At 35.4% G+C, this 27,702-nt stretch overlaps 2 protein-coding genes and 1 non-coding gene across 5 annotated transcripts; all 3 read right to left on the bottom strand.

Annotated features, from left to right (window-relative positions):
- Positions 1 to 5,058: 5,058 nt before the first annotated feature.
- Positions 5,059 to 5,140, bottom strand: LOC127802929 (small nucleolar RNA U30). Its single transcript, XR_008023379.1, has one exon. It is a non-coding gene; the product is annotated as a small nucleolar RNA U30 (small nucleolar RNA).
- A 794-nt stretch (positions 5,141 to 5,934) lies between these two features.
- LOC127802297 (uncharacterized) lies at positions 5,935 to 11,944 on the bottom strand. The gene is made up of 11 exons (XM_052338013.1): positions 11,373 to 11,944; positions 11,133 to 11,180; positions 10,902 to 11,057; positions 10,768 to 10,814; positions 10,294 to 10,450; positions 10,134 to 10,195; positions 9,647 to 9,839; positions 9,272 to 9,361; positions 8,200 to 8,342; positions 7,995 to 8,121; positions 5,935 to 7,491 (listed from the first exon to the last, which is right to left on the bottom strand). The coding sequence occupies exons 1-11, from the start codon at positions 11,844 to 11,846 to the stop codon at positions 6,436 to 6,438; spliced, it is 2,553 nt and encodes an 850-aa protein (XP_052193973.1). The 5' UTR covers positions 11,847 to 11,944; the 3' UTR covers positions 5,935 to 6,435.
- Positions 11,945 to 18,210: 6,266 nt separating this feature from the next.
- Positions 18,211 to 26,460, bottom strand: LOC127802307 (protein RER1B). 3 transcript variants are annotated; one of them, XM_052338037.1, is made up of 5 exons: positions 26,316 to 26,409; positions 26,086 to 26,144; positions 25,375 to 25,753; positions 18,964 to 19,144; positions 18,211 to 18,588 (listed from the first exon to the last, which is right to left on the bottom strand). In XM_052338037.1, exons 3-5 carry the CDS (start codon positions 25,722 to 25,724, stop codon positions 18,532 to 18,534), a joined length of 588 nt encoding a protein of 195 aa, XP_052193997.1. In that variant the 5' UTR covers positions 25,725 to 25,753; positions 26,086 to 26,144; positions 26,316 to 26,409; the 3' UTR covers positions 18,211 to 18,531. The 3 variants fall into 3 exon arrangements, with proteins under 3 accessions (XP_052193997.1, XP_052193995.1, XP_052193996.1); XM_052338035.1 differs by lacking the exon at positions 26,086 to 26,144 and having other exon boundaries at positions 26,316 to 26,460; XM_052338036.1 differs by lacking the exon at positions 26,086 to 26,144 and having other exon boundaries at positions 25,375 to 25,745; positions 26,316 to 26,460.
- Positions 26,461 to 27,702: the final 1,242 nt, after the last annotated feature.

Below are 27,702 nucleotides of genomic sequence, written 5' to 3'. Positions count from 1 at the left end.
TAATTAATTTATCTTATTGAATTAGGTAAAAATACATATATTTAAAAAAAAAAAATTTCAAATGATGGTAGGATTTTCAGATATGTGTATCTTTAAATAATTTAATAAGATAAATTAACTAATTTTAAATTTTTTTAAGTATTAAAAATTCAACGATGATTTAAAATTTAAAATTAGTCAAATTATAATTACTTAAAATGTAAATATTTAAAATTTATTTATTTATATTATTTGACAATTTATCTTTGGCAATTTAATTATATTTTTTATTTTTCATATTAATTATATTTTTACACTTCACATTTTAAATATATGTGTGAGAATAATATGAAATCAATGATATTTAAAAAAAAGAGTAAAAAAATTTAAAAGGCCTAAATTTAAAAACATAAAAATAAATACATTAATAAAAAAATAAAAAATTTAAAAGACCCCCGCACCTCGCAATGCGGGGGCTGCTGAGAGTCCCGCACCGCGAGGTGCGGGGGATTCAGAATTCTCCGCACCTCGCGGTGCGGAGGTTTGAGAATCCTCCGCACCTCGAGGTGCGGAGGTTCCAAAAATCCCCGCACCGCGAGGTGCGGGGATTTGAGAATTCCCCGCACCTCACGGTGCGGGGGTGGTTTCCATGGCCGCGGCTGCCATGGCCGCGGCCAAGCTTGTGTTAGTGTGTGTGTATATATATATGTATAGGTGTGTGTGAGTGTGTGATATATATATAAGTGTGTGTTTTATGTGTTAGTGTGTATATATATATATATAGGTGTGTGTGAGTGTGTGATATATATATATATAAGTGTGTGTGCTGGGTTTATATATATATAGAGAGAGAATGTGTGTATATATATATATATGTATGTGTTTGTGTGTGTATGTTTGTGTGCGAGAGAGAAAGAGAGAGACGAGGCAGAGGTTGATAATTGGAGAAGAAAGTGGGTTGTGGGATGGGTAAAATAGGAATTTTAAAATTAATGTGGAATTTTATGAGGTTTGGGTTTTGAAGAGTAAAAACACGGGTTCTGAATAGAATTTCCCAAAAACATCCGATCGGCAAAATGATTGCGTGTTCCGTCTTTACACGTCAACCCACACACACACATGATCTTTAGCTAAACACGTGGCCCAAGATTGAATCGAAAGGCAAAATATCCAAAAGATCGGTCAAAATTATCATCCGAATTAAATCAAGCCACCCCCCACTTGATAATTTGTTTTCCTTTGTCTATTGGGCTTCACCGATCGTTCGTTCTACGTCTACCTCAAAAGGTTGTCAAATTGCTACAATTTTTGTCTTCGGAGCCATTGTCCAGATTGGTCCCTATTAAGAACAAATGTGCATGGGAAATTTCATTTGCAATCATAAATTTTGTTTTTCGTAACCAGTACATGTAAAATATTAAATTTTACTATTCGCCGCCACATTTATTACTTTGTTCAACCATTTATATACCAAATATACCCTCTAAACACTCATCCCTCAAAAAACACACTCCATGCGCATTCAAGTTGTTCTTCTTCGCATCAAATCCTGGTCTTCTACCTGTTCTCTTTCTTTGCGCATCAAATCATGTTCTTCTTCTTCTTCTTTTTCTTTAGACCACTCTCACAGACCACCGCCCTCTCGTCGTCGCCCACTTGGCTTGTCTCGCCCACCTTTTTCATTGGTGTTCCCCGAAATCTTAGAAATAGGTAATGCCCATCTTTCGGGGGGAGGGGTTCCCCGAACCTGCGAGATTCGAGAAATCTCATACCCTCGAATCTCGTTGTTCAGGGGGTTAGAAGTTCCCCGAACCATAAGATTCGAGGAACCCCTCACCCCCCGAATCTCGCTGTTCGGGGGGTAAGGGCTTCCCCGAAGGGCGAAATTCGGGGAACCCCATACCCCCCGAATCTTGTTGTTCGGGGGGTTAGGGGTTCCCCGAACACCATTGTTTCGGGAACCCCTAACCCCCCGAACAACGAGATTCGGGGGTATGGGGTTCCTCGAATCTCGCCCTTCGAGGGTAAGGGATTTCTCGAAAAATATGAAAGCAATGATACCAATTATATAAAATATGAAAGTAAATGATGTATAAAATTGAAACCGAACTTACCTAACTTCACACAATGAAATTTGAATCAGATTAAGTTGATTTATTGATATCAAAAATTAAAATTAACTCAAAAGAAAAATTAAGATTAAAGCAACATTAATTCAAGAAAAAATAAATATAATATTAATCCAAAGATCCGAGAAACAATAATTCAGAATAATTTATATATATTTGAAATAATTTATATACAAAATCATTATATATATGTATATAGTTATAATATACATATAATATATATACTATATAGTATCCATTCTCCCGAACTTATAAGTTCCGGAGAATGGATACCATTGCATTCTATATACATATTATATAGTATAATATTATAGCATTCTATATACATATTATATAGTATAATATTATATAATTGAATTAGGAGAATTGCATTCTCCCGAATCCATGATTTCGGGAAAAATGGTTTTTCCCGAATTCATAGGTTCGAGAGAATTGATTTTTCCCGAATCTCGAGGTTCGAGGCATCCCCCAAGTCTCGAACCCTGAGGTTCGGGGTATCCCCTACCCTCCAAGGCAGTGTATTTTTTATTTTTTAATTAATCTTATTTTTTAATTCATCCGTCGTGTATGTATATATAAACTATGTGATTGAACTAGTGATAGATGTTATAAATTGTGTTTTTTCTCGCCAAAACATGAATACTCGTTATCTTGTTTGTCAAACTCTGCTAAACATTTGCAGATAATAATCATCCATCACTGATAGTAATGGCTATGGCAATGAGAACTCGGCTGAGCAATGTTTGGTGTTCAATAATAGTGGCTGCTGCTCGGTGTTAAATAATAATGGTTGCGCGATATTCAGTTGTGTGTGAGAAAGTGACTATGACAATAATGGTCGAGAAAGTGACTATGACAATAATGGTCGAGAAAGTGAGTGCACGCGCTTGAAGAGTACTGATGGGTGGTTGAACGTTAAATATTTAAATGAAGGGCAAATATGACTTTTCATCTCAGAATATTTTAAAAATATTAAAAGTGGGTTACAGAGAGCAAAACGTATGATTGCAAATAGAATTTCCCAATGTGTATTTGCCACTTAAAAGGTTCCGCACCAGTGCCCTTGGTATCATCTTGGGTTTTTTATTATGCAATTAGGGGGTTTTAAGTAGACCTGTAAATGGCTCATTATATTTGTTTTTAGATTCAATAATAAATTAATGAACCCAGTTCAGATTGATTTGTATTTGAATTGAGTTTCAAGGATTTGTAAATGGTTTTTTATGCAGTTTTTGTTTGTACAATTTGGTATAGTTCAATAGTTATTTATTTGGCCACCCACCCGCATCTTTTGCTTGACCATTAAAGAACGCCTTTCTATGGTGGATCATTTGCCAAGGATTTTCCCTCAATCCATTAGATGTGTTCTTTGTGCAGAGGACGCTGAATTTTGGTTCAATCATCATTAAATATTATTATAATCTTGGTTTAATAAATAAATGGAAGGTAAAGCGTTAAACAATAAGTTATTATATTTAATTTTTTAAACTAAATTAATCAATGTATTTTAAATTAACCATTATATTCAAACTAATTTGATTATTATATTTAAAAAAAACATATATTACAATTGCAAATTTTGTTAAATCTAATTTTGGAATCTAATTCGAGATTTTTCAACTACATAATTAGAAAATTAATATTATTGATGAAATTAAACAAAGTTAGAAAACATGACCTATTTGATATTTTTAAAAAAAAAATAATATTAAGAATCATAACTAATAACATGCCATCAATTATTTGACACCTTATTGGATGAAATTAAGGAGATTATTTGTCATTATCTTTTCTATCTAGCACCTCCTCCAAGAAGATGCAATCTCTTCATTAATTATAATTTCTAATATTACTTTTTTTAGAATATAATGATCAAATTAATTTTTGAATGTAAAGTGACTCATATGATCTTCCACCAATTTGGTTTAGAAAAACCAAAATATAATGACTTATTTAACACTTAACACATAATTTTATAATACATTTGAAGAGAGATCACCACTCAAATCAATGATTTATTCCTATTCTTTTTGTCTAATCCTCAAATTAAAGACCATTACGTCAATCTTGGATCCATGCAGATCTTAAACTATATTTCTACAAGAAAAGAGAAAAATGAGATCTCATCTCTCTATATTTTAAGTCAAATTAAATCAAATTACACAAATATATTTTCGTTATCGAATCTAAACAAAAAATAAACTTAAAATCATAGCAGAAGTCATAATTATAAGAGGAAAAAAAAATTAATTCTAGTGCAAGCTATCTTTGTTTTTTTTTTATTTTAAATATTCCTTTACAAAATAAATAAAAATAAAAAATATTTAAAATATTGTATAACTTGAGCTACTAAAAATAAGTAATCAAACTGTTATTTAATATAGTATTTAATTTAAATAAAAAATAATCCTAAGCATTGGCACAAGAATAATAATTAAACTTCTATAAAAAAAATCTTATTTTTAAACAAAATTTATTAATTTTAATTTTATTTTATTAATTAATAAAATATTACAAAATATAATAAATTATTTATTGGCAAATAAACTCATTTTTCAATTAACGACAATACACTTTATTTAAAAACAAAATATATTTCTTAAAATTTAATTATCATCTTTAATACAATTCTACGTTTCCGGTGATGAGTCGGTGATTCTGATTGGCTTAATTCATAAGAATTTTCCCTAATTCTAAGCTAAGACACTGCTACAGTGCCAACTGGATCTATTAAGAAGCTGACCTCAAGCTGTACCTTTCGTCTTCAGGAGTAGACTCGGATCACTGTAAAGGCGGAAGATAGGCAAAAACGACGAACCACCGAGCGTTAGACCGCCATTGAGGATTCCAGATACTCCGCAACGGTAGAGTTCCAAAACACTCACATCCACAAAAAAATCAAAACAAAACAAAAGGAAGGATAAAGATTTCATCCAGTGAATGCGAAGGGGCTCAGAAGCTGTTGAGAATGGTATTGTTCTTTCCTCACAAATCGTCAGATTAACGAGATTGTAACATGCCTCATCACCGCACCTTCTCTTCACAGTAGAGAACGAAACGATAGATATAACAGGGACTTACGGCTAGATCTATGATCCATATTACCTATAAGATCTATATATGCGCATATAAATGATAAACCTACATACAAAAAGAGAACGCTAATTGCCGAAGCAGATGAGAGAAGAATCACGCCGTTTACAACCGGCGGCCGAAACCGAGAAGCGATGTCCATATCATTATTAGGGTTGGGTCTTCGGGGAGTATATATAGAGGTGTCGCCCGAGTCTGGATGCGCTCCTGGGCGATGGCTGGCCAACCGTGGGCTCGGCCCATCAACAAATAAAAAGAGCAAAAAAAGAATTATTCAATCTATCTGATGTGCCACATCATATGGTATTACAAGTTAGCTAAGTTTTGTAATATCTATACATAGTAACTATAATTAAAAGCTACCCATTATTATATATATATATTTATAATCTATACACGTAATAGTTAGGCTATATTATGATATCTATAATTCATTAATCAGAACGTTTATTTATTATTTAAATTTTAAAATTCTGTGACAAAAATGCTCTTCAGTCTTGAGATTATGAATTAAAATACATTACCTATTTTATTGACAAAAATGTTCCCTTTTCAATGTAATTGCCCGTCAATTATTTATTTTGCTTGAATCTTTTTATTTCTCAATTGCTAAGACATGTATTTGCTTTATTATACTGTTACATGCATTCTCCCCCACTTTTTTATGAGTAAAATCTATGGAGAAGTTCTTTTAGAGATCATGAAAATATTATTAAAAGAAGGAAAAGGCCTGTAGTAAAAACCAATAGCTCGATTAAAAGCTAAATAAATATTTAGACCTCACAACAGAAGCAACCCCAGTCTCCATTACAGCTTAGCTGCTTGTATCTTGAAATGGTTGACCTACAGGGGTCCTCTAATTTGTTAATATATGAGAAGTTTATGTAGTAAATGTGAAATCAACATAGCAAAAATAAACCAAAAAAATGGACTGCAGTACACAATTTAATGTGTGATGACCACGTCTAAAATCGAACTCCATTGCACCCGATGGGTCCGAGACTCGGAGATTTGAAAGGGGAAAAAATGGAGCAAAATATCTTCTACTGAATCATGTGTAGATAACTCAAAAGTTAACAAAAACTAGCAATAAACTCACAATCGAGTGGAAATCAGACGGAAAGAGTCGAAAGACTGGTGCCTTCCAAGCTTAAACCTCCAGCAATTTCACCATTCCCCAAAGCTTTTTTGCAGGCCCTTCAGCACCCTTCACCTTCATCGACTGCAGTATAGCTCAGTCACGGTTGCTCATCCTCCTGCCTTTGTTACCTTTTTGCCCTTTTGATGTGGCCTTTCCCGGCCCTTTACCTTTCTTCTGACCCTTGGCACCCTTTGAACCAGTTTTACCTTTCTTGCTCATTCCATGTGACCTTGCATCCTTCTTCATTCTTCTATCAACAAGGACTTTCCCCTTGCCAGTCTTGACTTGGACTCCTTTCTTTGCCACCACATATTCCTTCTGAGGCTTCTTCGGTGCCGCCTTCTTATAGAGTTGATCGATCATCTTTCTCTTTGAACGATCAGAGATGTCTGCCTGGTCTGATATGGAGTTGGCCTTCTTCCGAACCTGTTCTAGTTTCTTCATGGCAATCCGCTTCTTCCGGGCCTTAGCTTCAGCAACCTTCTTAGCTGGTCGGGTATTAATTTCTTTGAATTGTGCTCTCATTGCAGCAATCTCCTCTTTAGTAACAGGCTTAACAGGCTGCCGGTGCCTCTTTTCTTCATCCAGAAACCACATAGGCAATCCTTCATCGTGAAACATGTACTTGTTGTAGGCATCATCTAGTATTTGTTCCCTCTGCTTCTTCCTCAACATTTTCTTTGCATAAGCCAATATCTCAGCTTTTGTATCTACATCTTCATCCTCTGATTCATCATCAGATGATGATGAATCATCACTTGAATCTGTTCCTGGGGCTGGAACTATCTCAAAATCATCTTCATTTGTAGAGTCCTTCACTTCTCGTACTTTCTTTTCCCTGGTCTTTGCAGGCACGGACGGTGGCACTTTTGGTTCAGCCATCAAAACGTCACTTTTCTGTGTATCTTTAGGGTGTGAAAGTTGCTTCCTTACTCCATCCACTTGCATTTCATCTTCACTATCAGACTCATCCTTATTCCCCTGCTCATCTGCGTTGTCAAACACATCTAAACTAAACCACTTCCTTGCAATCTCCTCTTGTGTAGGCACTTCCTCCACAAGCGGCACCACAAGAGGGTTTGCTTCATTATCTCCACGGTCATTGTCTGAATTTTCATCAGATTCAATCATATTATTATCATCACCATCCTTGCAAAAAAAATACCCCAAAAAAAAAAAATCAACAGGGGAAAAACAATGGCACAGTTATATAACTCTTCTGGTGCAATACTTCCATGGAAGTAATAGCTGCGCTAGTCTCAGAACTACCAGTCATCCACCAATCTAGGAGTAACAAATAATAAAAAGAGGACAAAAAACAAAGCAGAGTAAACTTCAAATGAAAAGAGGGTATTATTTGAAAGATAAAAATAACAAAATAAATCCTCCCAGTATTAAAGGAATGCACTAAATCCACCCATTGCATGATCAATTATCAACCAAGACGGTTCTTTTGGAAGAAATCTCTAAAAACTAGAACCCAAAAGAGCCAGAACCATAGTTAGCCATAAGAAAATTCTGTAAATAATACCTTCTTACTCAGGAAAGTAAATTGTTTAGGAAAACAAAACAAGTACAAGCAAACAGAAATCAATGTTTGAACTTCATCCACAAGTTGGAGGGCTAATTCCTTCTGGTCAGAAATATTATACCTCAAAAAGTTCACTATCCTTGGAATGTTTCTGTTTTGAGCGCTTTCTCTGCATAGTACTTCCTTCTTTTTTTGCCACATACTGTTCATAAGCCTCTTCGAGGATCTCCTCCATCTGCTCATGGTACCTGCAAACATAATATATGATTTAGTCAAACTGGTAGCAAATTTTCCTTCAAACCCCTAAAAAAGAATGAGAGAATGACCTTCTGTGTTCTTCATCAGAATCCACATCACTAGATGAAGATTCCTGCTGTTCCTCATGGTTTTCTTCATTTTCACTATCTGCCACATCAGCAGCTTCGTCATCATATTCAGCAGTATCAACAGCTACTAAATCTTTCTTCCCCTGAGTATCGACAATGAGGGTAAGTGGATAAGGCCTCTTAAAAATTCCACAGGAATTCAGTTTTGCATTCAGAACTACTAACAGATAACTGATTCTAAGAGTATATGCAGGCATCTAGAACCTTTTTTTTTTTCTATTTTTCTTCCAAACCTTCCCCTGCCCTTCTTTATTCCATCCCCACAAGAAACAAGGGGAAAGAGGGAGTATTTAGGTCGAAGACTTGTGTGACACCAGTTCTCTCCAGAACTTGCGCCTACTGCTGACATGACAACCTTGTTTAATGTGTTGAACCTTAGAAGTAAAGAAAAAGGATAGCATGTGCCAGCTCATGTCAAGAATCCAAAATTACCATGCTCACTTTCATGCAGACATAGAAAAGAAACCACAAGTATAAAGTATAAGTGACAAGGTAAGGCTTATATTAATTGAAAATAATGCTTTCAACAGAAATTTCTCATATTGTTCAACTGAGAAGAAGCTGTTCATCCAAAATCACCAACTTTTCACAACCAAGCCACGAACTTGCTGAATTCAAAGCTTCAGTCCATCTTATAGACAAATGCTTATTCAGAAACAATGAACACTTGTTTTACTGAGAAAAAGCAGGCATGTCAAATAAATATGTTGATAATCCACGCAAGTGCCCAAGACGACATTTTATATACAGAATCCACCCTGATTCTCATTTCTTCAGAATAAGAGGGGTCAAAAAAGTTCAAAACTTGCAGATTCTTAAATCATTTCTTGAAATATAATAAAATCATTCTAAGTGCTGAAATAAATCAAAAGATGGGCGTCCCAAATGTGACTTGAATGTCAGAAGGTCCATCGATGGTCTTTGTGGTCTAACAAATAAAAAGTAAAAAATCAAACTCCCTTTCTATTAAGAAACCAATAATACAATTAAAAGAATCTTGTGGAGAACTTACCTTGATAGAAGAAAGAGAAAACAACTCATGATCATTATAACTATCCTCTATTGCATCCACTTGCATCCCCAATGCCTTTCTTGCTTTGTCCTGGATATTGAAGTGAATGAAAGAAATCAAAATATGGCTCATGAAACTTGCATATCTCATCTCTAACTCATTTCTTATCTGACCTTAGGAAAAAAAAAAAATAGCAGCATAGCAATTAAAAAGTTGAGCATAACTCCTAGAAAAATGGTGTCATAATGCACCTGCATCAGCATAGTGCTTGATTATATTGCGTGTGCATATACTGATGCAGGGGGGATGGGTAAAAAATATAAAGAAAACATTAAAAAAAAAAATAAGTAGTCAGAGAAATCACAAAGGCTCAACCTTAGCTTGTCTTTTTGCAATAAGTTTCTTTGCTCGTTTGTTCTTACGATCCATAGCATAGGACAGCTCCTCCATCTCATTCAGCATTTTCTCATCTTCATCATCACCATCCTTATTCTCATGTTCAACATCTGTGGTTGTAGGAGTAGCTTTATGTGAAGGGGACAATGCCTTTCTTATACTCATTCGCCATCTACAAGCAAAACAGGCATACAATATTTGGTTACAAGTTCCACATGGAACCAAGAAACTAAAGCACCTGGCCATGGAGGAAACTGTGATCTATTAATGTAGCATATTACATGTTCCGTGACAAGTTGGTCAATGACAACTCACTTGTTTAAATATAATGCCACACCCAATACAGTCACACCACAAGACAGGAACAAAACACAGGAGAAAACTCCTAATGGGGCAGGGTCTGACAAGTAATAGCCATATGCAGAATAAATCAAAATAACTTTGGAACAGAGGACGTATTCCTTACTTCAAAAGATGCTTGAAGTCTTGCTTTCCTAAGACATGCAAATCCTCACAAAGAGCTTTAACCTAGAGAGATAACAACAGGCAAAATAATTAACAGCTCATAAGATAGCTAATCAATAATTGAAATCCACACACACATCCAGACACAAACAAACAGTTACCTCCTCTGTTGTCAAACTATGATCCTTTATAGGCAAACAAGTAGGATCCTCGAAGGTGATAGTTGTCACTGAACCAAGGATGTCAAGGGGAGCATCTGACCAAACAAAATCTGCTGCAGAACAAACCTTTCTCAGAACAGTTGCTCCTTCTTCATACCTAAATTGACAAAGTAGAAATCAAACATCCAGCTATGGAGGCACACCCACAGATCAGAATATAGGATGTATACAGAGATACAGAATTACATAAGAGATAACACGATGGCCTAGTCATTCTAATATCATTGTCAATGACCACCGCATTCAATGTCTGTAAGCACATTAGTTTTAAGAGCACAAGACTGTTACCCAAAATGCTAAAATCATGGACAAAACTTTCTATGCATTGAACAAAATAAGCATAAGGTTCTCATGAAGATAGAACAACTTAAAATCTTAGTGGCGCAACAGATATATCCAGGTTCAAGGATTTACCCATCCCGGTGTCTCTTCTGCTTTGTTCCTCTAAGTACGTCAACAACCTGTCTTAGGAAAACAGCAAAGCCAATAAACACAAAAACATGGCTGACGATAGGAAATAATTCCGTGGATAACTTATATCAAATTACCTTTGGTGGTTCTTGGCCTCCCTGGAATAAGTGTTTTACATCAAGAAGCCGGGGATCAATCTTTGCAGGAGCCTTGTACTTGATACCTAGAATATATATCTCAGCAGATGCTGAACGACTGGCGGCTGGTTTATCCACCTCAACCTTCTCAAACAACTGCTAAGCTAATACCAAAATGAGTGTTTCGTCCATGTACAAGAAATTTCAATTATGAAAAGAAAAAAGCATCACCTGTCTAAGGCAGTAAAGAACAGCGCTGTAGTCTTGAGACCTGAAAACCTACATAATTCGATAACAATTATCCAACTCAGAAATAATGGAAGCCTCAAAACATCTTCACATTGAATTGAAAAAACAAAAACACCAGATTTTCTATCTTTTCAATCATTGCCTAAAATTGGAGAACATAACAATACATGGAAAAGATATTCTAAAAAATTAAAATCCATAGAGAAAGAGAGAGATTCGTACTTTGGTAACGAATGTTCCTTTGGGCGCTAAGAATTCAGTAGCGAGCTTCACAGAATCGATGACCAAAGCATTCTGAGTGGTGGCCTCCTGGGCCCAAGCACCACCGATATTAGGCGAGCCATCGTGCAACACCAAGTCGAACGCTCGGCAACCATGCTGCGCCATAAGTTTCTTGATGGCGACGCGGCACTGGGGCTTGGTGATGTCTTCTTCGACGGAGACAGCGCCGCGCAGGGGGCGGATAGGGACGAGATCGACGCCGATTACGAGGCTGCCGACGGGGACACGTTCGACGGCAACCTGCATCCAGCCGCCGGGGGCGGCGCAGAGGTCGAGGACACCGCGGGAGGAGCGGAGGAAGGTGTACTTCGAGTCGAGCTGAACCAGCTTCCATGCAGCTCGAGATCTGTAGCCGTGCTCTTTGGCTAGGTAGTAGTATTTGTCCAAGCGATGCTTTCCCTTCACCTTCCCCATCTCTCTCCCTCTGCCTCTAGGGTTTCACTGACTCAGCTGATTAGGGTTTTAACTTTGAAGGACAGACCTTTAGGCAGTGTTTGGTTCTGCGCAATTGATAATTTGTTCTCAATTTTCCGGAAGACCGTTTCCTATTTATTGAGTATGAAAATCATGACAATTTTAATAATCTATTTTATATGATTCTGTTATTACAAACAAAAACTCAACAGCCATCCAATCTACGCATCTTTTAATATTAATTTTAAGTTAAATATATATTTTTATATTCACACTTTCACTTTTTTTATTATATATGGTTACTTAATTTTTTTTTTTATTTCAATTAATTTTTAAATTATATAATTTTGAATAAATTACACGATAAAATATGCAACACATGCATATTGAAATGACCAAATAACCCCTCACGCAACCACTATCTCTGCCACAACTTTTTCCTTTAGTGGCCAACAACAAAATAGGTATAAATCGATAACTATGACAAAAAATGTAGAAGTCTCGATCGATTGGAGAAAGAGAAAGACATGGAGACAAAGGCATTGATAATGACAAAAAATACAAAAGTCGTCATCAATGATGGTAGAAGGCGAAGGCATCAACGGTGGCAAAAGACCATCAATGACTTCTGCATCTTCAGCCACCACTGACACTTTCGCTTCTTCTTATTTTGCCATAGTTAATGCTTTCGTCTCTTCATTTTCCTCTATCGTAGCCTCTTTCCGCCACTACCAATGCCTTTGCCTTTACCTTTTCGCTTTCAGCCTTCCCTAATCGACTACAACATTTGCACCTTCTAACTGTCAACTTGCACTTGCCTTGTTACCAACTGCAGAAAGAAGAAATTGTGGTGGAAATGGTAATTGTGTGTGAGGTAATTTAGTTATTTTAACATTGCACACTCTAATTGGGGTGTGGGGTGTGTAATTGATTTGAAAATATATAGTTTAAAGACATAATTGAAACAATAAAAAATTATATGAAAAAAACGTAAAAATACAGAAATATATACATTTAACAAATAATTTTATGTAAACGTTTATTTAATATATATTTATTTAAAATTTTTAAATAAATGCACATAGAATTTTCATTACTTTATGTATAAGTTTATTTAATATTAATTTTATAAAATTATATAAATATTGATTGACATATATTTTGTAAAACCAACTAATTATCTACACACTAATTCAATAAAAAAATGTTGAAATTTTTACTTATTTATATATATATTATTAACAAAATCATAAAAATTATAATATTAGTGAAAGATTACATCAACTTAATTCGAATTTCAAAAGTGATAAGTTTCAGAGACATTAATTAAAAAACTTATTTCTATTTATTATTCTTGTAATAAAAAATCTAATTAATTATTTTCACATTTTTAAAATAAATAAAGCATAACAATATGGTAATTTACTGTAACAATTTGGGTAGAAGTCAATGAGCCAATTATGGCACTTTCTCATTAAGGAATATGTATATATATATATATATATAAATCTTAGGAGTGCTTTTTAAAATTTATATTTTAATGTCTTAAAAATACACAAATCTCAATAATATCAAATCAATCATTCTTAACACTCCCTCTTAAGTTAAAACATGCAAATTACGAATGCCTAACTTATGCAAAATATCATAAAAATAATAAAAATTTAAAAGTTTGGTCAAAATATTTGCAAGTTATCGCTTTGAAAGGACATAATGAGCATCAATATTATAAGGTCGCAAGCATTCTCGAACAAAATGACAATCCATTTTGATATGCCTAGTCCATTCATGTAAAACAAGATTGGTGACAATGTGTAAAGTGGGCTAATTATCACAAAATAGGAACATGAGACTAGGGTGGACAACAAATAGATCAGCTAAGAGAGCATAGAGCCATAACAAGTCTAGAAATGTGTGCCTACTCAACCTTGGTTGAGGAGTGAGACATAGTGACTTGCTTCTTAGTACACCAAAAAAATGACGTACCAATCACAATGGGTATGTAATTGAAAAGAATTAGTGATGGAAAAAAATAAGCCTTAATCAAAAAAGCCTTTTAAATACTTTGGAATTCAAAGTACATAATCAAAATGAGGTTAACGAAGGGATTGCATAAATTGTGTCAATATATGGAGTAAATAGGTGATGTTGGGTCTAGTAACGGTTAGCTAAATATGAAGACCAAGCAATTGGAGATGTCGTCCTACTCAATTGTTGTGAGTTTTAGTTACTAAACATAGTTAGGAGTTGGCTTAGTCCTTAACAAAATAGTTTCTTAAAGAATGTTAAAAGAGAATGTGAAGCATCATTCCATACAATAATGACTTTGCCAACATAATAATAACAATAAAGGAGTGTTCATCTCGCTTGGTGAATAATGAATGATTGGCCTTAGATAGAGTACAATCATACTGAATCAAAGCACGAGAAATAGTCAAAAGACATTTTTGACATTTAACTAGATTAATTGCCAATGTTTAGCGAAAGAAATAGCTAGAAGACATCGATCTATGATCAATTTAGCTATGGGTGAAAAGGTCTTAATGTAGTCAATGCCCTCAACTTGTTTGTCAATAAGCAAGCTTTGTATCTCTTGATGGAACCATCAACTCTATACTTAATCTCACAAACCCACTTGGAACTTATAGGTCTCTTACATGGGGAAGATGTTATAAGGTCCAAGCGCCATTCTTTTGAAGAGTAGTGAGTTTGACCTTTATGCCTAGATGCCATTTGTGATACTCAATAGCTTGGGAAAAAATATTAGGTTCATCATAAGAGATAATAGTTGAAACAAAAGTTTGATGGGCTGCATTAAAATGAAAATGTGTGAAATAACAAGATATAGGATGAGCCTTACCCAAAGTCACTAAATTAGTGGATGGTCTTGGGGGTATACTACTCATAAGGCGTCAACAACATAATCCATAAGCCAAGCTAGTTGTTTTCTTTCCCTTTAAGGTCGTGTATGACCTATGGTAGGTGTAGCAGTTGGACATTACTTAGAAGAAGAGAACCAAGTGATGAAACACAAGATGGCTAATCTAAATGTTGTGTGGGAGATGAACAAGGTTCATTGACCAAGATTATACTATTTGAAAAATAGTTTCAACTTATTGATGATGGAAAGAAATTTGTTGGTGGGTGATTGGGAGATATGGTGGTGAAAATTAGCAAGTTCCAAGTGGTTATTGCTGGGCACATTAGAAAGAACTAGAGAGGATGTGACTTTGGAAAAATGAGAGAAAGGGAACTCATTATTTTTTTTAAATGCTTAAAAACCAAAATAAAAAAAATAAAAAAATCTAGCCCAATGGGGGCAACTGTCTTCACTGGGCCTCGTGTGGCTCCGCCCTTGTGTGAAGGTGTACGGTAAGGGCCCCATATATACTCACCGAATGAAAAGGAGAATCAGATTTATTAATCCTCAAATGAAATGGATTTCGTGTTTGTTTGGCATGACAACAAATAGCACAACAGTTGTCTAAGGAATTGAATGAAATGTTGAAAAGAAAAGGTTTAAACTTCAAATGTTTATAGAAGCAATGTCCTGACGAACCATGCCAAATGGTAGTAGATGTGTCTACTTTATTTGTTGATGCATATGTTATCTTTAAGCCCTTGAAGTAGATCACCTAGATCAATCAGCTTTTTGTGGCAAGGCCTTGTGGGGCACAACATGTAGGAAAGAAGAGAACAACACAATTTAGATCTCAAGCAATTTTGCTTAAGATTACAAATAAAATTGGGAGCATATAAGGTGTCCCAATTAGTAATGTCATAGGTAGGAATGCTTTCCCATTTGACTATAATATGTATTCCATTGGTAGAGGGATGTGTGTTGAGGTATTTTCAAGAGGTTGAATATCCCATAAGTTTGACTTACAAAAGGTTAAGTGGTCAGATGTACCACTATCAAGAATCCAAATACTAAAAATGTTAAGAGAAATCTTATCTACAAAGTTTATGGTACTTCGAGTTTTATGTGCCTCGAGGACACTAATAAGTTGTTGATATTGAGTAAAAAGAAGTCCTAGCTAGAATAGAGGGTATCCTTCCAATGGTTTGCAATGTAGCTGCATTCACAGTGGCTCCCCCCCTAAATTTTCATTCCCATTGCCTTGTCCCTTGTTTCCCATGTGTCCCTCTCCCTCGTGTTGCCACCCAAGTGGATACCCAATCAATGTGAAAAATTCTCTCAAATGTGTCCAATTTTCTTACAATTATCCCATCAGACTTGTCTCTTGTTTTTTTTTTTCCTTTGAATTACCTTCTTTGGTCATTTCTTCTACTATGCTCTTAATGGCAAAGGCTTATGCTTCTAGTTGAGGGAATCGGGTTCCAACAACTTCTTTTTATTTTTCACCTTGAAGAAGTAAAGAGTAAGCTTTATTTACTGTTGGCAATGGCTTCATAATCAACAATTGATGGCGCAATGTGTCCTATGAGTCCCTGAGCCAAAGAGAAATAAATGTACAACACTTGGTGTAGTTATTTCAACTCTCATCCCCCTAAATGGGCAAATTCATAGGTTATTTCAACTCCCTTCCTTCAAATAAACCAAATTTGTCTTGCAAATCTATGAGGCTGACACGAGCTAGAGCCCATGCCTACCCCCTAGTTAAATCATGTACAACACTTGTTGTAATTGACAAACTTGTTGCCGACAAGCCAATAATGTTAGAATTCTCAACTTCAATGAGAGAAAATGGATTATTGTTTGACATAATGGGCAAAGGCATAGATATAATCTCAAGTTTAAAGATGTGATGGCTAAGAGGCTTTGATTTAGCAATATTTTATTGGTATAAAAAAAAATTGAAAAAATTTAACAAGGATGTCCATCAAGATATAATTTAGCAATAACTTGTAGTAAGATTAAATTGTAAATGAAGACGCTCTAATATCATGTAAGAATCTGATTAGAACTCAATCGGCCAATTATGACGTTTTCTTGTTAACAAATATATATACAAAATTCTTAAGAGGGCCCTTCAAGATTTGTATCTTTATTACCATGAAATACACAAATTTGCATATCTCAAATATTCACATATTTTTAATATTTAGAACTCTTTTAAAGTACACACATCTCAATAATATCAAATCAATCATTCCTAATAGTAATCGTAAACATAAATGCTTGTATTTCTTATAATGATGCAAAAATTAGAATTTATGGACAAAATCATAGTTCGAAATTTAAAATTGAAGAAGTTTAAAGAACACAACCAAAAATAAATTTTATTTTACTATTCTTGCAATGAAAACTTCAATCTATTTTTGAAAATATAAAAATTGAAATAAATATAACCAAAAAAATAATGTCTAAACTAACACTTTTAATCAGTAACACATTGATTATGGGATAATTTCAGTTTTAAAAAGTAGTTTAAAATTACTCATGTTAAAATTATTTTTGTTTCAATTTTAAATTATTCTAATATCTAATAAATAATTGATTGAGAGAATAAGTGCTGTTCAAATACCAAAACGAACTAATCAGTCAAAAAAGCTGAAGATGGGATAATTTTAATTTTAAATTAGTTTTTTATTTTAAATTTATTAGGATATGTAATAGTAATAAATAATTGTATAATAAAATATAAGTAGATGTCGATGGAATTTTAAACTTGGACACGAAATAATTTTACTTTCAAATAAATGTTTTTTGCTTGAAAATTTGAACGTGAGACATTAGTTTATTCTAATATTTAATAAATAATAAAATAGAGATCATGTTGGTTTTTTAACCCAAAAAAAAAAACCAAATAATTAATTTATTCTAACATATGGATAATTAGGGTTATATTTAAAATATAGAAATTGCAAACTTTTTTTTTTATTTTTACCTCTAAATTTTATTTTTTAATTAGACAAATAAAAAATAATTTATCAATTAATTAATTTTTATGGTGTTTTCAAGATTTTAAAAATAATAACAAAAAACTACATGGTACTTAATATTCAGAAACACTTAATAGAGGTAAAAAAAAAATTATAGGTCATGATTTAAAAAATAAAAACTTCAATTAAAAAAATGATCAGACTCATAAGTTAAAATAATCCTCAACAAAATACTTTCAGATTCATAAAAACATAACATTCTGCAATTTAACTATTTTTTATCAATTATTATCGTAAAGGACAAACTATTTTAAGTAAAAATGATTTTTGCTTTAGGTCATGTTTGTGAGTTTTGGCGGGGAAATGACGAAAAGCTAATTTCCAAGTAAAATCAACAGCTTCTCATATGCTAATAAATGAAAGGCCAATTCAAGCACTAGTTTATCTCTCTCTCTCTCTCTCTCTCTCCATCAGTACAAAAAAACTTGCATTAAATTAACTTAACTACAGCAACAAAGTCAATAATAATGGAGATATAACCTAACAGAATCAAAGCAGATTTTACACAGCCAGGCGCCGCAATTAAATTCGTATCCAATCTTCATAGCAATTGTATAGAAAAACAACAATGCAGCATCTCTAGCAACATCAGATGATAGAATGGCAGGGCACAACTGAACTACATTTTCTGTAACCCCCCCTTTTCGAACTCAATAAATTGTTACTTACACATTCATCAAAACATCATCATCTATAGCAACCAATTTGTCCAAACTATCTTCTTATGGTCCTCTACAAACCATTTCCCTTTGTTCTAGTTATAGAACCAGCAAAAGCTTTAGTCTGCCCGGGAGCCACTGCCACTCGCAGCTGATTTCTTGCCACCACCGTATTTCTGTTACAGATAAGGATGAAGAGGTCAGAGAGAAATAAGGGGAAACTAAGAGTGCTAATAATAAAGAACAAATGGAAAAAGGGGATCCTGGTGCCCAAGGCTCCCGCTTTCTGAGAGTCAAGGGAAGGAGGGATATCTGTGTATACAACCTTCCCCTCTCGCCTTTTTGCCAAGACGCTGTTTCACAACTTCAGCCCTTGACTTTCCAGTTCCAGTTATAAAGTAGCAAGTGGAGAACAAGGAAACGGTAAAACACTTGTTCAAGTACCCTAAGAGAACATGCTAGCAGACCAGTAGCTACACCTTAAGCAAGGACATCTTGGCAGAATCACTCGCAACAAATTATGGGGAAGTATTTGATTACTAGAAACTCACCTGTTTTCCAATATTGAATGGGATATACTTGTACTTGATCATGTGCATGATTTGGCGCTTCATTGTGAGGATAAACAGCACCAACCAGTAACATAGAAGTATCGGCCAGAAGACAGGGACATCGAACATTGAGAAGAAGGTCATGAGAAATGATATACAGAAAGCTTTAGTGATCGAGTACCTGGAACCGGGAAGGACAAAATGAAAATTAGTCCCACGCTTATCTACAAAAAATGGGCTTGTTTGCCGTATGAGTTCATTACACATTCTCACAAAGATAAGTTTTTATGCATACAGATTAAACAAGTTCACGCATCAAATGGAGGGAAAAATCCAGGAGTTCCTTGATACTAGTTGTTGAAGACAAGATCTGATACATATCAGGTCACAGCCAATTGACAGAATATGACCGCTTCCAGAATTGTGTATATTGATACTTCAATGGGGCACTTACTGCTTGCTTTTTTCATTTGATATTTTAACATGCATACTTGCAGTTCTTTTCAATGTTGCAGGGAACACCAAGAACAAATAGAATTCATACACCCCATGTCATATAACACCTTAACCATGATGGTGACACTAAAATTAAATGCCAAAAGGAAAACTCCTTGGAATAATAAAAGGAACAAAAAGAAGACAAGAAAATTCCTTAGTAAACGAGAAAGGACGGCATGTATGATATATCTAGCGAAATTTCAATGTTCAAATAAAAGGAACCAAAAAAGGACAAAAAATTCCTGAGGAAACGAAAAAGAACAGCATATATCTAGTAAAATTTCGATGTCACTTGTTCAAAGATGTCTCACAGGAAGGATATCAGATCTCACTCTTAACAGAAACTGAAACAAGTCACTGTCATGTTCCTAGGGTTCTACCTAGGGTTTGAGAGGTAATTGAAGGGAATAGAGGGAGTTGGATAAGAAAGAAGGAAGAAATCAGAAGGAATGAGGGAGGAATTTCAAGAACAGAGTCAGAGAGAGAGAGAGATTAGGGAGAACCAAGAGAAAGAGAGGGAAATTGAGGGAGACAGAGATCAGATTTCATTCAATAATATTCTTGTGTGTCTTGAATTAGATTGGATCAGCCTTATATACTGATCCGGGTAGCAAACGTTGGCGCCAATAGAGCTGCCAAATATTCAAATCCAGTATAACTGAAGGCAGCTGTCTTTTAGGTACAAACCACTACAACTACAGTATAACTAAAAAGAAATTTGTCTATTATCTAATTACTACTATGTCCTTGGGTTCATGACAATTTTCCCCCCTTAGAGAGAGTTCTTGTCCCCAAGAACTTGCTGCAATTGGTCCCGTTTCTTCAGCCAATCCTGGCTTGCTCTTCTTCTCCTTTTCCATCCTCCAGTCCTTCCATATATAGCAGCTGTTTCTTGCATCAATGGTCGGAGCTAAATTTTTTGCCGCATTGGTAGCACAGCCCTGCCTGTCACTTTTGTTCCACCAAAAGAGAGTTGGCTGAACTAAGGTTAGTATAACCTCTACGATTGGGATTTCCTTCCAACTGCGGGTTGTTTGCAGGATGAATTTCGGTTAGGAGCTGGTGCTGCTTCGTAACGGCTTCCACGGTCATTTCTGGCAGCCTAGCACTCTCAGCTGCTTCTTTAATCGTCCTTGGTTTCAGCATTTTTACCATGGGCCTAAGTTCCTCACTCAAGCCGCTAATGAAGCTTGAGACAAAGAAAGCTTTGGTTAGGTGGGGATTGAGAATCAACATTAGTGATTTTAACTCTTTGAATTTAAGCTGGTAAGTTTGCACCACACCGATCCCTCATGTCTCGATTTGTTAAATTCTTTCACTACGTCCATCATACTCCGGTCACCAAAATGCTCACACTAGTCCTCCACAAACTCTGCCCACTGGCAGCCTTCTTTCACCCAAATCCACCCCAAAACCAAGCATCTCTGGTGTCATTGAGGTAAGCAAAGGCCAATGTGACCTTCTATTGTTCCGGCACAGTATATACACTAAACATCCTCTCGCAACGTCTCACCCATCATCTCGGGTTCTTACCATCGAACAAAAGTATTTCCAACTTCAGCATAGGGAAGCCGGGCTGATTATGAACAGCCTGTGCTCCCTGCCTCCTCTCTAGCTTATTTTCTACCACAATTCCTGAATCTGCCTCAAATTCTGAGGATCCTTCAGATCAGTGGGTAGTTCCATGCACAGGTAAGATCCGATCTGACCTCTCTCTAGGGGGAAATTCAGGAGAGAGTCTTACCGGATTTTGGCTGGCAAACATTACCATGAACTGCTGCATCTGATCTCGCAGTTGGTTACTCTGCTCCCGCATTTGATTGTGCAGTTGGTTGTTCTGATAACGCATGTCCTCACGCAACCATTCCATTGTGCCATCCAATCTCCTCTCCGCCATCAATTCTATGGACACCTCCATGGTTCCCATGCGGATCTGCATCTCCACCACTGATGTCGTCACTTGTTGCAACTGTGGCTCCATTTGTTTCATCTTGGTGCCGTCGATCATCAGACTTAAGATCGCTGCAGTTCTCGATGATATCGCATCCAAATCCACGATCGGCTGCCTAAGTCCCCTTCAAAACCTTGATCGCCAGAGTTGAGGAATCAACCTAGATTGCCTGAACTTGCTTGCTGCTAATAGTTTCCATACCCGCCTTCAAATTCCAAGAATAAACCTCCATGCATCGGAATCACTATCGCCTCCGATCAACTGTAACTAGTTGCCGACGATTGCACTTGCTGGTTCAGAAATCGCTCAAGATTTGCTTCACTAATTCACCATTATCACCCTGTAGCGACCATGGATCAGCGTTGGAAATTACAACATAGTAACTGAAGACCGTCACTAGGGATTTGTCCAGATCTGTCTCTGAATTCCACCGCTAGGATAGTCGGAACTTTCCTGGTCTGCTTCGCCTTCAAGCTTCAGAAAAGAATTGCCAAAGTTCCCAGCCTAGAATCGATCGGAATCACAGCCAAGGATTGACTGCTCTAATACCATTTGTCATGTTCTTAGGGTTCTATCTAGGGTTTGAGAAGTAATTGAAGGGAATCAAGGGAGTTGGATTAGAAGGAAGGAAGAAATCAGAAGGAATGAGGGAGGAATTTCAAGAAGAACAGAGTCAGAGAGAGAGAGAGATTAGGGAGAACCAAGAGAAAGAGAGGGAAATTGCAGGAGATAGAGATCAGATTTCATTCAAGAATATTCTTGTGTGTCTTGAATTAGATTGGATCAGCCTTATATACTGATCCGGGTAGCTAACGTCAGCGCCAATAGAGCTGCCAAATATTCAAATCCAGTACAACTGAAGGCAGCTATCTTTCAGGTACAAATTGCTACAACTACAGTACAACTAAAAAGAAATTCATCATTATCTAATTACTACTATGTCCTTGGGTCATGACAGTCACTTGCACAAACGAACTCAATTACCCCCCCTAAAGGGCAAAGGACAATGTAAATAAAGCAAAGCAAAAATCTCAATGTGCCGTATAGCTGACAAACTGTGAGCACATATAGATTGGACAATAAAGAAATATACATACAATGTGTGTGTGTGTGTGTGTGTGAGAGAGAGAGAGAGAGAGGATTGACATTAAAAGAAAAGGGAAAATAAGATGTCTAAGCATGCCAGTATTGTGCCACAAATGTGAGTCAGGTGACATAATCCTAAACAAACAAGAGGCAAATGGCCAATTATGGGATAGATGGAAGTATGAAATTAATTCTCAGGCTGCAGCTGTTAACCAATTATAAGTGAAAATAACATCAAGCCTCAGCATTAATCAGTGATATGACAATTGATATGCATAAATCATGCCATTTATATGACATGGTATGTAACATCAAAATGAGCTGCTCATGTTAATTTTTGTGGCTACAACATCAAGCAAAGCATTTTTCTCCTTCTGTACAAAACTATTTAATGTGAAAGGAAGAAAGATCACATGACAATAGACGCAATATAAATCCAAAGGACATGCACCCATTAGCCCTCCATGGATTAGGTATGAAATACATGCTTTGGAAGCCATAAGAGATGAGCTCACACCTGAGCTCAAGAACATTTGATCCTAAATAAAGTGTCTGTGTTGAGTTAATCTGGTTGTGGGTTTTCTGGATCAAGTGTTAAGAGTGTAGTAGGTCCAACAGATGATTAACTCAAAGGTAGAATCAGAGATGTTAAGAGTGCATTTGACCTGAATCTAATAGCTGCCAGGCCCATTTTTAGAACAAATTTGTTGACACTTCCTCAGAGTAGAAAGGCAACCTCTATCTTGTTGGATTAGAACAGATGTGCCACTGGTCCCCATGACAAGCTGGACTTTCATTCAAACAGGACTCTTCTTGGCAATTGCATTAGGACAAGAGCTTTCCACAGAGCCAGTCCCTCCCTCCCCCCCTTGTCTTCACCCCCCCCCCCCCCCTCCCTCCCTCCCTCCCCAGGGAGGGCTACTTAACTCACGCTCATCCACATTCACATAGACAAGTTTATCAACTATAAGTTTGCAAAAGATACAAAATATTCTCGCTGAATATATAAGGAAAATACATGCGATGGAGAAAGAAAATTATAGAACCATTATGCTGATTCCAAAGTGAAGCTTATGTAGCAAATTGAGTATCGCAAATGAGATGTTTTGTTGACCCTATGTTTGATTTTGATACTAACAAAACCTTTCAATAACAATTGTATAATGTTTTTGAAATGGAACAAATTAGTTTTTCAAAATATTTTCAAGAAGTAAAGTTTTGAAAGATTTGCAGCTTTTTTTTTTTTTTTTGGTTCAACTTTCAATCTTTTTCAATCTTTCACTGGAAAGAAAAGTTTTGAAACATAAGTTTCAAAACCTTGGTAAATGTCATTTTCCACACACTCAGTTTCTCAGCTCCTGCAAATTAGCTTCAAAATATTTTTATTAGTTTCAAAACCTTTTTTTTCTGAAACATTCAATGCTTAAAAACATGTTTTTCAAGTTCTGAAACATTGCACTAAATAAAAAGTGTCTGCCTCAATTTCTTGTTCTCTGCAAACAAAACTGTCAAAATGTTATTCAATGGTTTAAAAGCATTTTTACTAAAGCATTAATGAGTTTCAAAAAAATTTCATAAGCTTGAAAGCATTTTCACTGGAATATATAAAAGTTTTGAATTGAAAAATGTCTTAAATGTTTCAAAATATTTTGTAAATCTGTCATCTCAATTTTATGTGAAAATCCCTGCAGATTTTATTAAAGTTTCCAAGCTTAGTCTGATTCATTCCATCCTTCAAAGGAAACCCTAGAGACTATAAAAACCTCTCTAAAATAGGAAAAAGATGTAGATTGATTCATTGAAGATAATACTCCAATTGTGAAAAGCTCTCCAGTTCTCAAAGCTCTGCAAGACCTGTCTACCGCTTGTTCACCGTTGAAGTTTCTTTGGTGTTTTGCTTGTTATTATTGTAAAACAATCAGACCAATCTAGTGGTTCTTGATTGATTTATTTGGTTTCAATTTTGAACCCTGGAGAGGTCATTGGTTTGTATTAGATACACTAGTGTAATAGTATATCAAAGTTATTCTTGAAAATATTCTGTAGTGAACCTAGAAAACTACAAAGTTAGAAGTTATGTGGTGAACCTTTGGAAACCACAGGCTGCAAAGGTTTTAAGGGATTAGCTTGAAAACCTCTGTTTTAAATCAGTGAAAGATCTCTAGACATAATTAGAGAAGTGGATGTAGAATTGGTTGTAGCCGGAACCACTATAAAGATCGTTTGAATGCTGCGTCTTTGATTTACATTCCTTACTTTCTTTTTGCACTTATTTTAATCAATTGCTTAAAGTAAATTTACCCCCCCCCCCCCGCGCACGCGCGCCCAGGGGATGTTTTGGTGCTATCTAATTATTTCATGTTCCAATAGCGACAAAACATATAAATGCATTAAGAAGATAAATATGAAAATAGTTGAATACATGCCAAAAGATAGTAATGAGAGATATTGTATTGCATGCTTTGAGAAGTACAGATGGAAAAAAAGTAGGTGTAGGTAGAATATGACAATGCACATATCATAATGTGCACCAAACAAGTATATGCTTCACTCAAAAACCACCACATGCAGGATAAAAATAAATAAATATGCCACATGTCTTAAATTTCCTAAATATTATGGAAAAGTTTTTGCACAAGAGCCAACTAATAATAATAATAATAATAATAATAATAATAATAATAATAATAACCAAGCGTTAACCTATCTAAAATACCAAGAATGTGGGCAAAACTTGAAAACAACCAAGTCAGACAACCTATAAGATAATATCTAAGCCAGGAAGGTCAGCTATAGTAGGCTAAAATCACAGTAATGAACACAAGATGTAGCAACATATAAGTTAGTTATAGAGACAAAAGATCATATATGAGTACCAGAACTTGAACTCGGGGAGGCGGCGAATGAAAGGTTTGAATTCATCAGAACCTTTTGTTGGTAGCAATGGCCCATCAGAAGGCTCCAGCTCAGGATCAACAAGAGGTGACAAAAACCCAATCAACAAATTCAGTATGTAGATACCCAGGCCATAGGAAACAATGTAGAAGCCTTGAACATAGTAAACCCGCAGAGCATATATGCAGGCAAAAACAAAGGTTCCAACCCATCTATAAACAGCATGGGGAGTAGTTTTATCCAAATAATACTGGAAAAGCTTCCAAGCATCATGCCTCATTTGGTTTAGAGGTGCCGCAACAGAGGCACCATCACCTCCAACGCCCTCCATCAAAAAGTGAGCTTCACAGTCCTGCGGATCTATTAAAACACTTCAATCAACTCAAAAACGTATAGCTATTTAACTTTCTAAAACATTGCACAGATTAAAAAAAAAAAAAAAAACCCTCATAAAAAGAACCAGAGATCCAAATTTGTGAGTTTGGTAGCTAAGAAACAGGCGGCACAATAATTGAAAGTTGAACTAAATCCGCTCTCAGACAATGAGACAAAGGAAAGGAAAACCCCCAAATCCAGCGTTCCCACCAACCAATCAGAGTTCCCATTTATTTGAAAAACATAAATAACCGTAAAACAAAGCGGTCAGGACTTCCCTTTATTTTTCCCTTTTCCTTTTATTTTGTTTACCCCACCTCCAGTCGTCCATGGCCAAACAGAGGATCGGATATTCGCGTAAAACAAAATCCCAATTCTGAAACACAAAAGTATAAGAACAGATCTAACACGTGCAGATCCCAAATCGGAAGCCCTAACTTTGAAGGTAAATGCAGATGTGAGAATAATATTCGATACAGGGATTGGGATTTTTACTCGAGACGAAACAGATCGACAGTTAGATTAGGGTTAAGAGATGGAAGCTTGCCTTGCCCGACTGCTTGGAGAGATCGTTGGAGGCGAAAGCACGAAACGATTCAGATCTGCTTCCGCAGGAGTTGCAGGCAGGCCGACTTCACCGTTCGTTTGGATTTAACAATGTGAAAGTTGTGACATAAAAACACGAGAGCGAGCCAGCCTCCCGTTTGGATACTAGCTAACACAGTCACGTGCAAAGCACGTTTAATAATTTTTGACAAATTGTGAATTTTTTTTAGAATCAGGCTAGATGTACATTATTTTTGTACATCTTGGGTTATATAAGGGGGTATTATGATTAAAATACCATGAGCCTCTCCATGTGCCTCACGCGCCTCATAAAGGGATATTTTTGTCATTGGTATACCTTTGTGTAGTCCAAAGTGTACACAAAGGTGTACCAATAACATTATTCTTTTTTTTAACCCGTTTAACGTGCATGTCAAACTGTACATGGATAATAAGTTTGTATAATCTTGGGATGTCCTTCGGCTCGTCGAGAAGGGATAAATCTAAGTCTGATCCATAATGATTGTACAAAGAATGAATTTAAACTTAAAAACCCAACCCACCCACAACTCTCCATACCTTAAATTGTTCCAAGTTATCATAAGTTTTAATTACAAAAAATATTGAAATTGTTATGTTGTAGATAAAAGTTTATAAAAAAAATTAAAAGTCCAAAATAAATTTTTAAATAAAAATGTGTAAATTTTTCTGTACACACGATCCATACAACGAGCAAATTAGATAATTCTGACATTTAAATTTTTTTTCGAAAAAAATAATATCATCTATAAAAGATAGACGTTATTCGAAAAAATCTTAATCATAACATAATTAGAACTAGTCAAGATAAACATTATCTAATCATATCAAGGATAAAAAAAAGTCAATATAGACATTATCTATAAGAATTATAATTTTAACGGGTTTCAAAATGGCAAGATAAGCATTATCTATAAGATTCATAATTCCAAATTACTTAAGATTACCCCATATCATTCTATAAATAAGCAGACACTCATTACATAAAATGTATATCTCTAATACTAGTTTCAATACAGTTTTTATCATATTCAGTATCCGATTTAAGTATTGAAGTATTTACATGAGAACCTCATCGCGTCCTTTAATTATTTTCTTTCTTTACAAGCTCAACCGACTTGACGACAATATTTTCAATCAAATAAATTTATCATTGTATTTCATCAACAACATAAAAAGTCATTTTAGATACAAAACTATAAGATAAGCGATACATAAGCATAGACACACATCGCATAGTCAATCATATAAGATTTTAAAAAAGGCCTAAAAATATTGTCGAAATACATCGACAATGGTCTTCTCTAACTTTCGTGTTTTTGTTTTCTCTCTGAAGTACTAGTTTCACT

This window comes from Diospyros lotus, chromosome 5 (assembly GCF_014633365.1).
Source record: "Diospyros lotus cultivar Yz01 chromosome 5, ASM1463336v1, whole genome shotgun sequence".
Taxonomy (NCBI): Eukaryota; Viridiplantae; Streptophyta; class Magnoliopsida; order Ericales; family Ebenaceae; genus Diospyros; species Diospyros lotus.
Note: the sequence above shows the minus strand (reverse complement) of the source record. Positions and strands in the feature narration are given on the sequence as shown.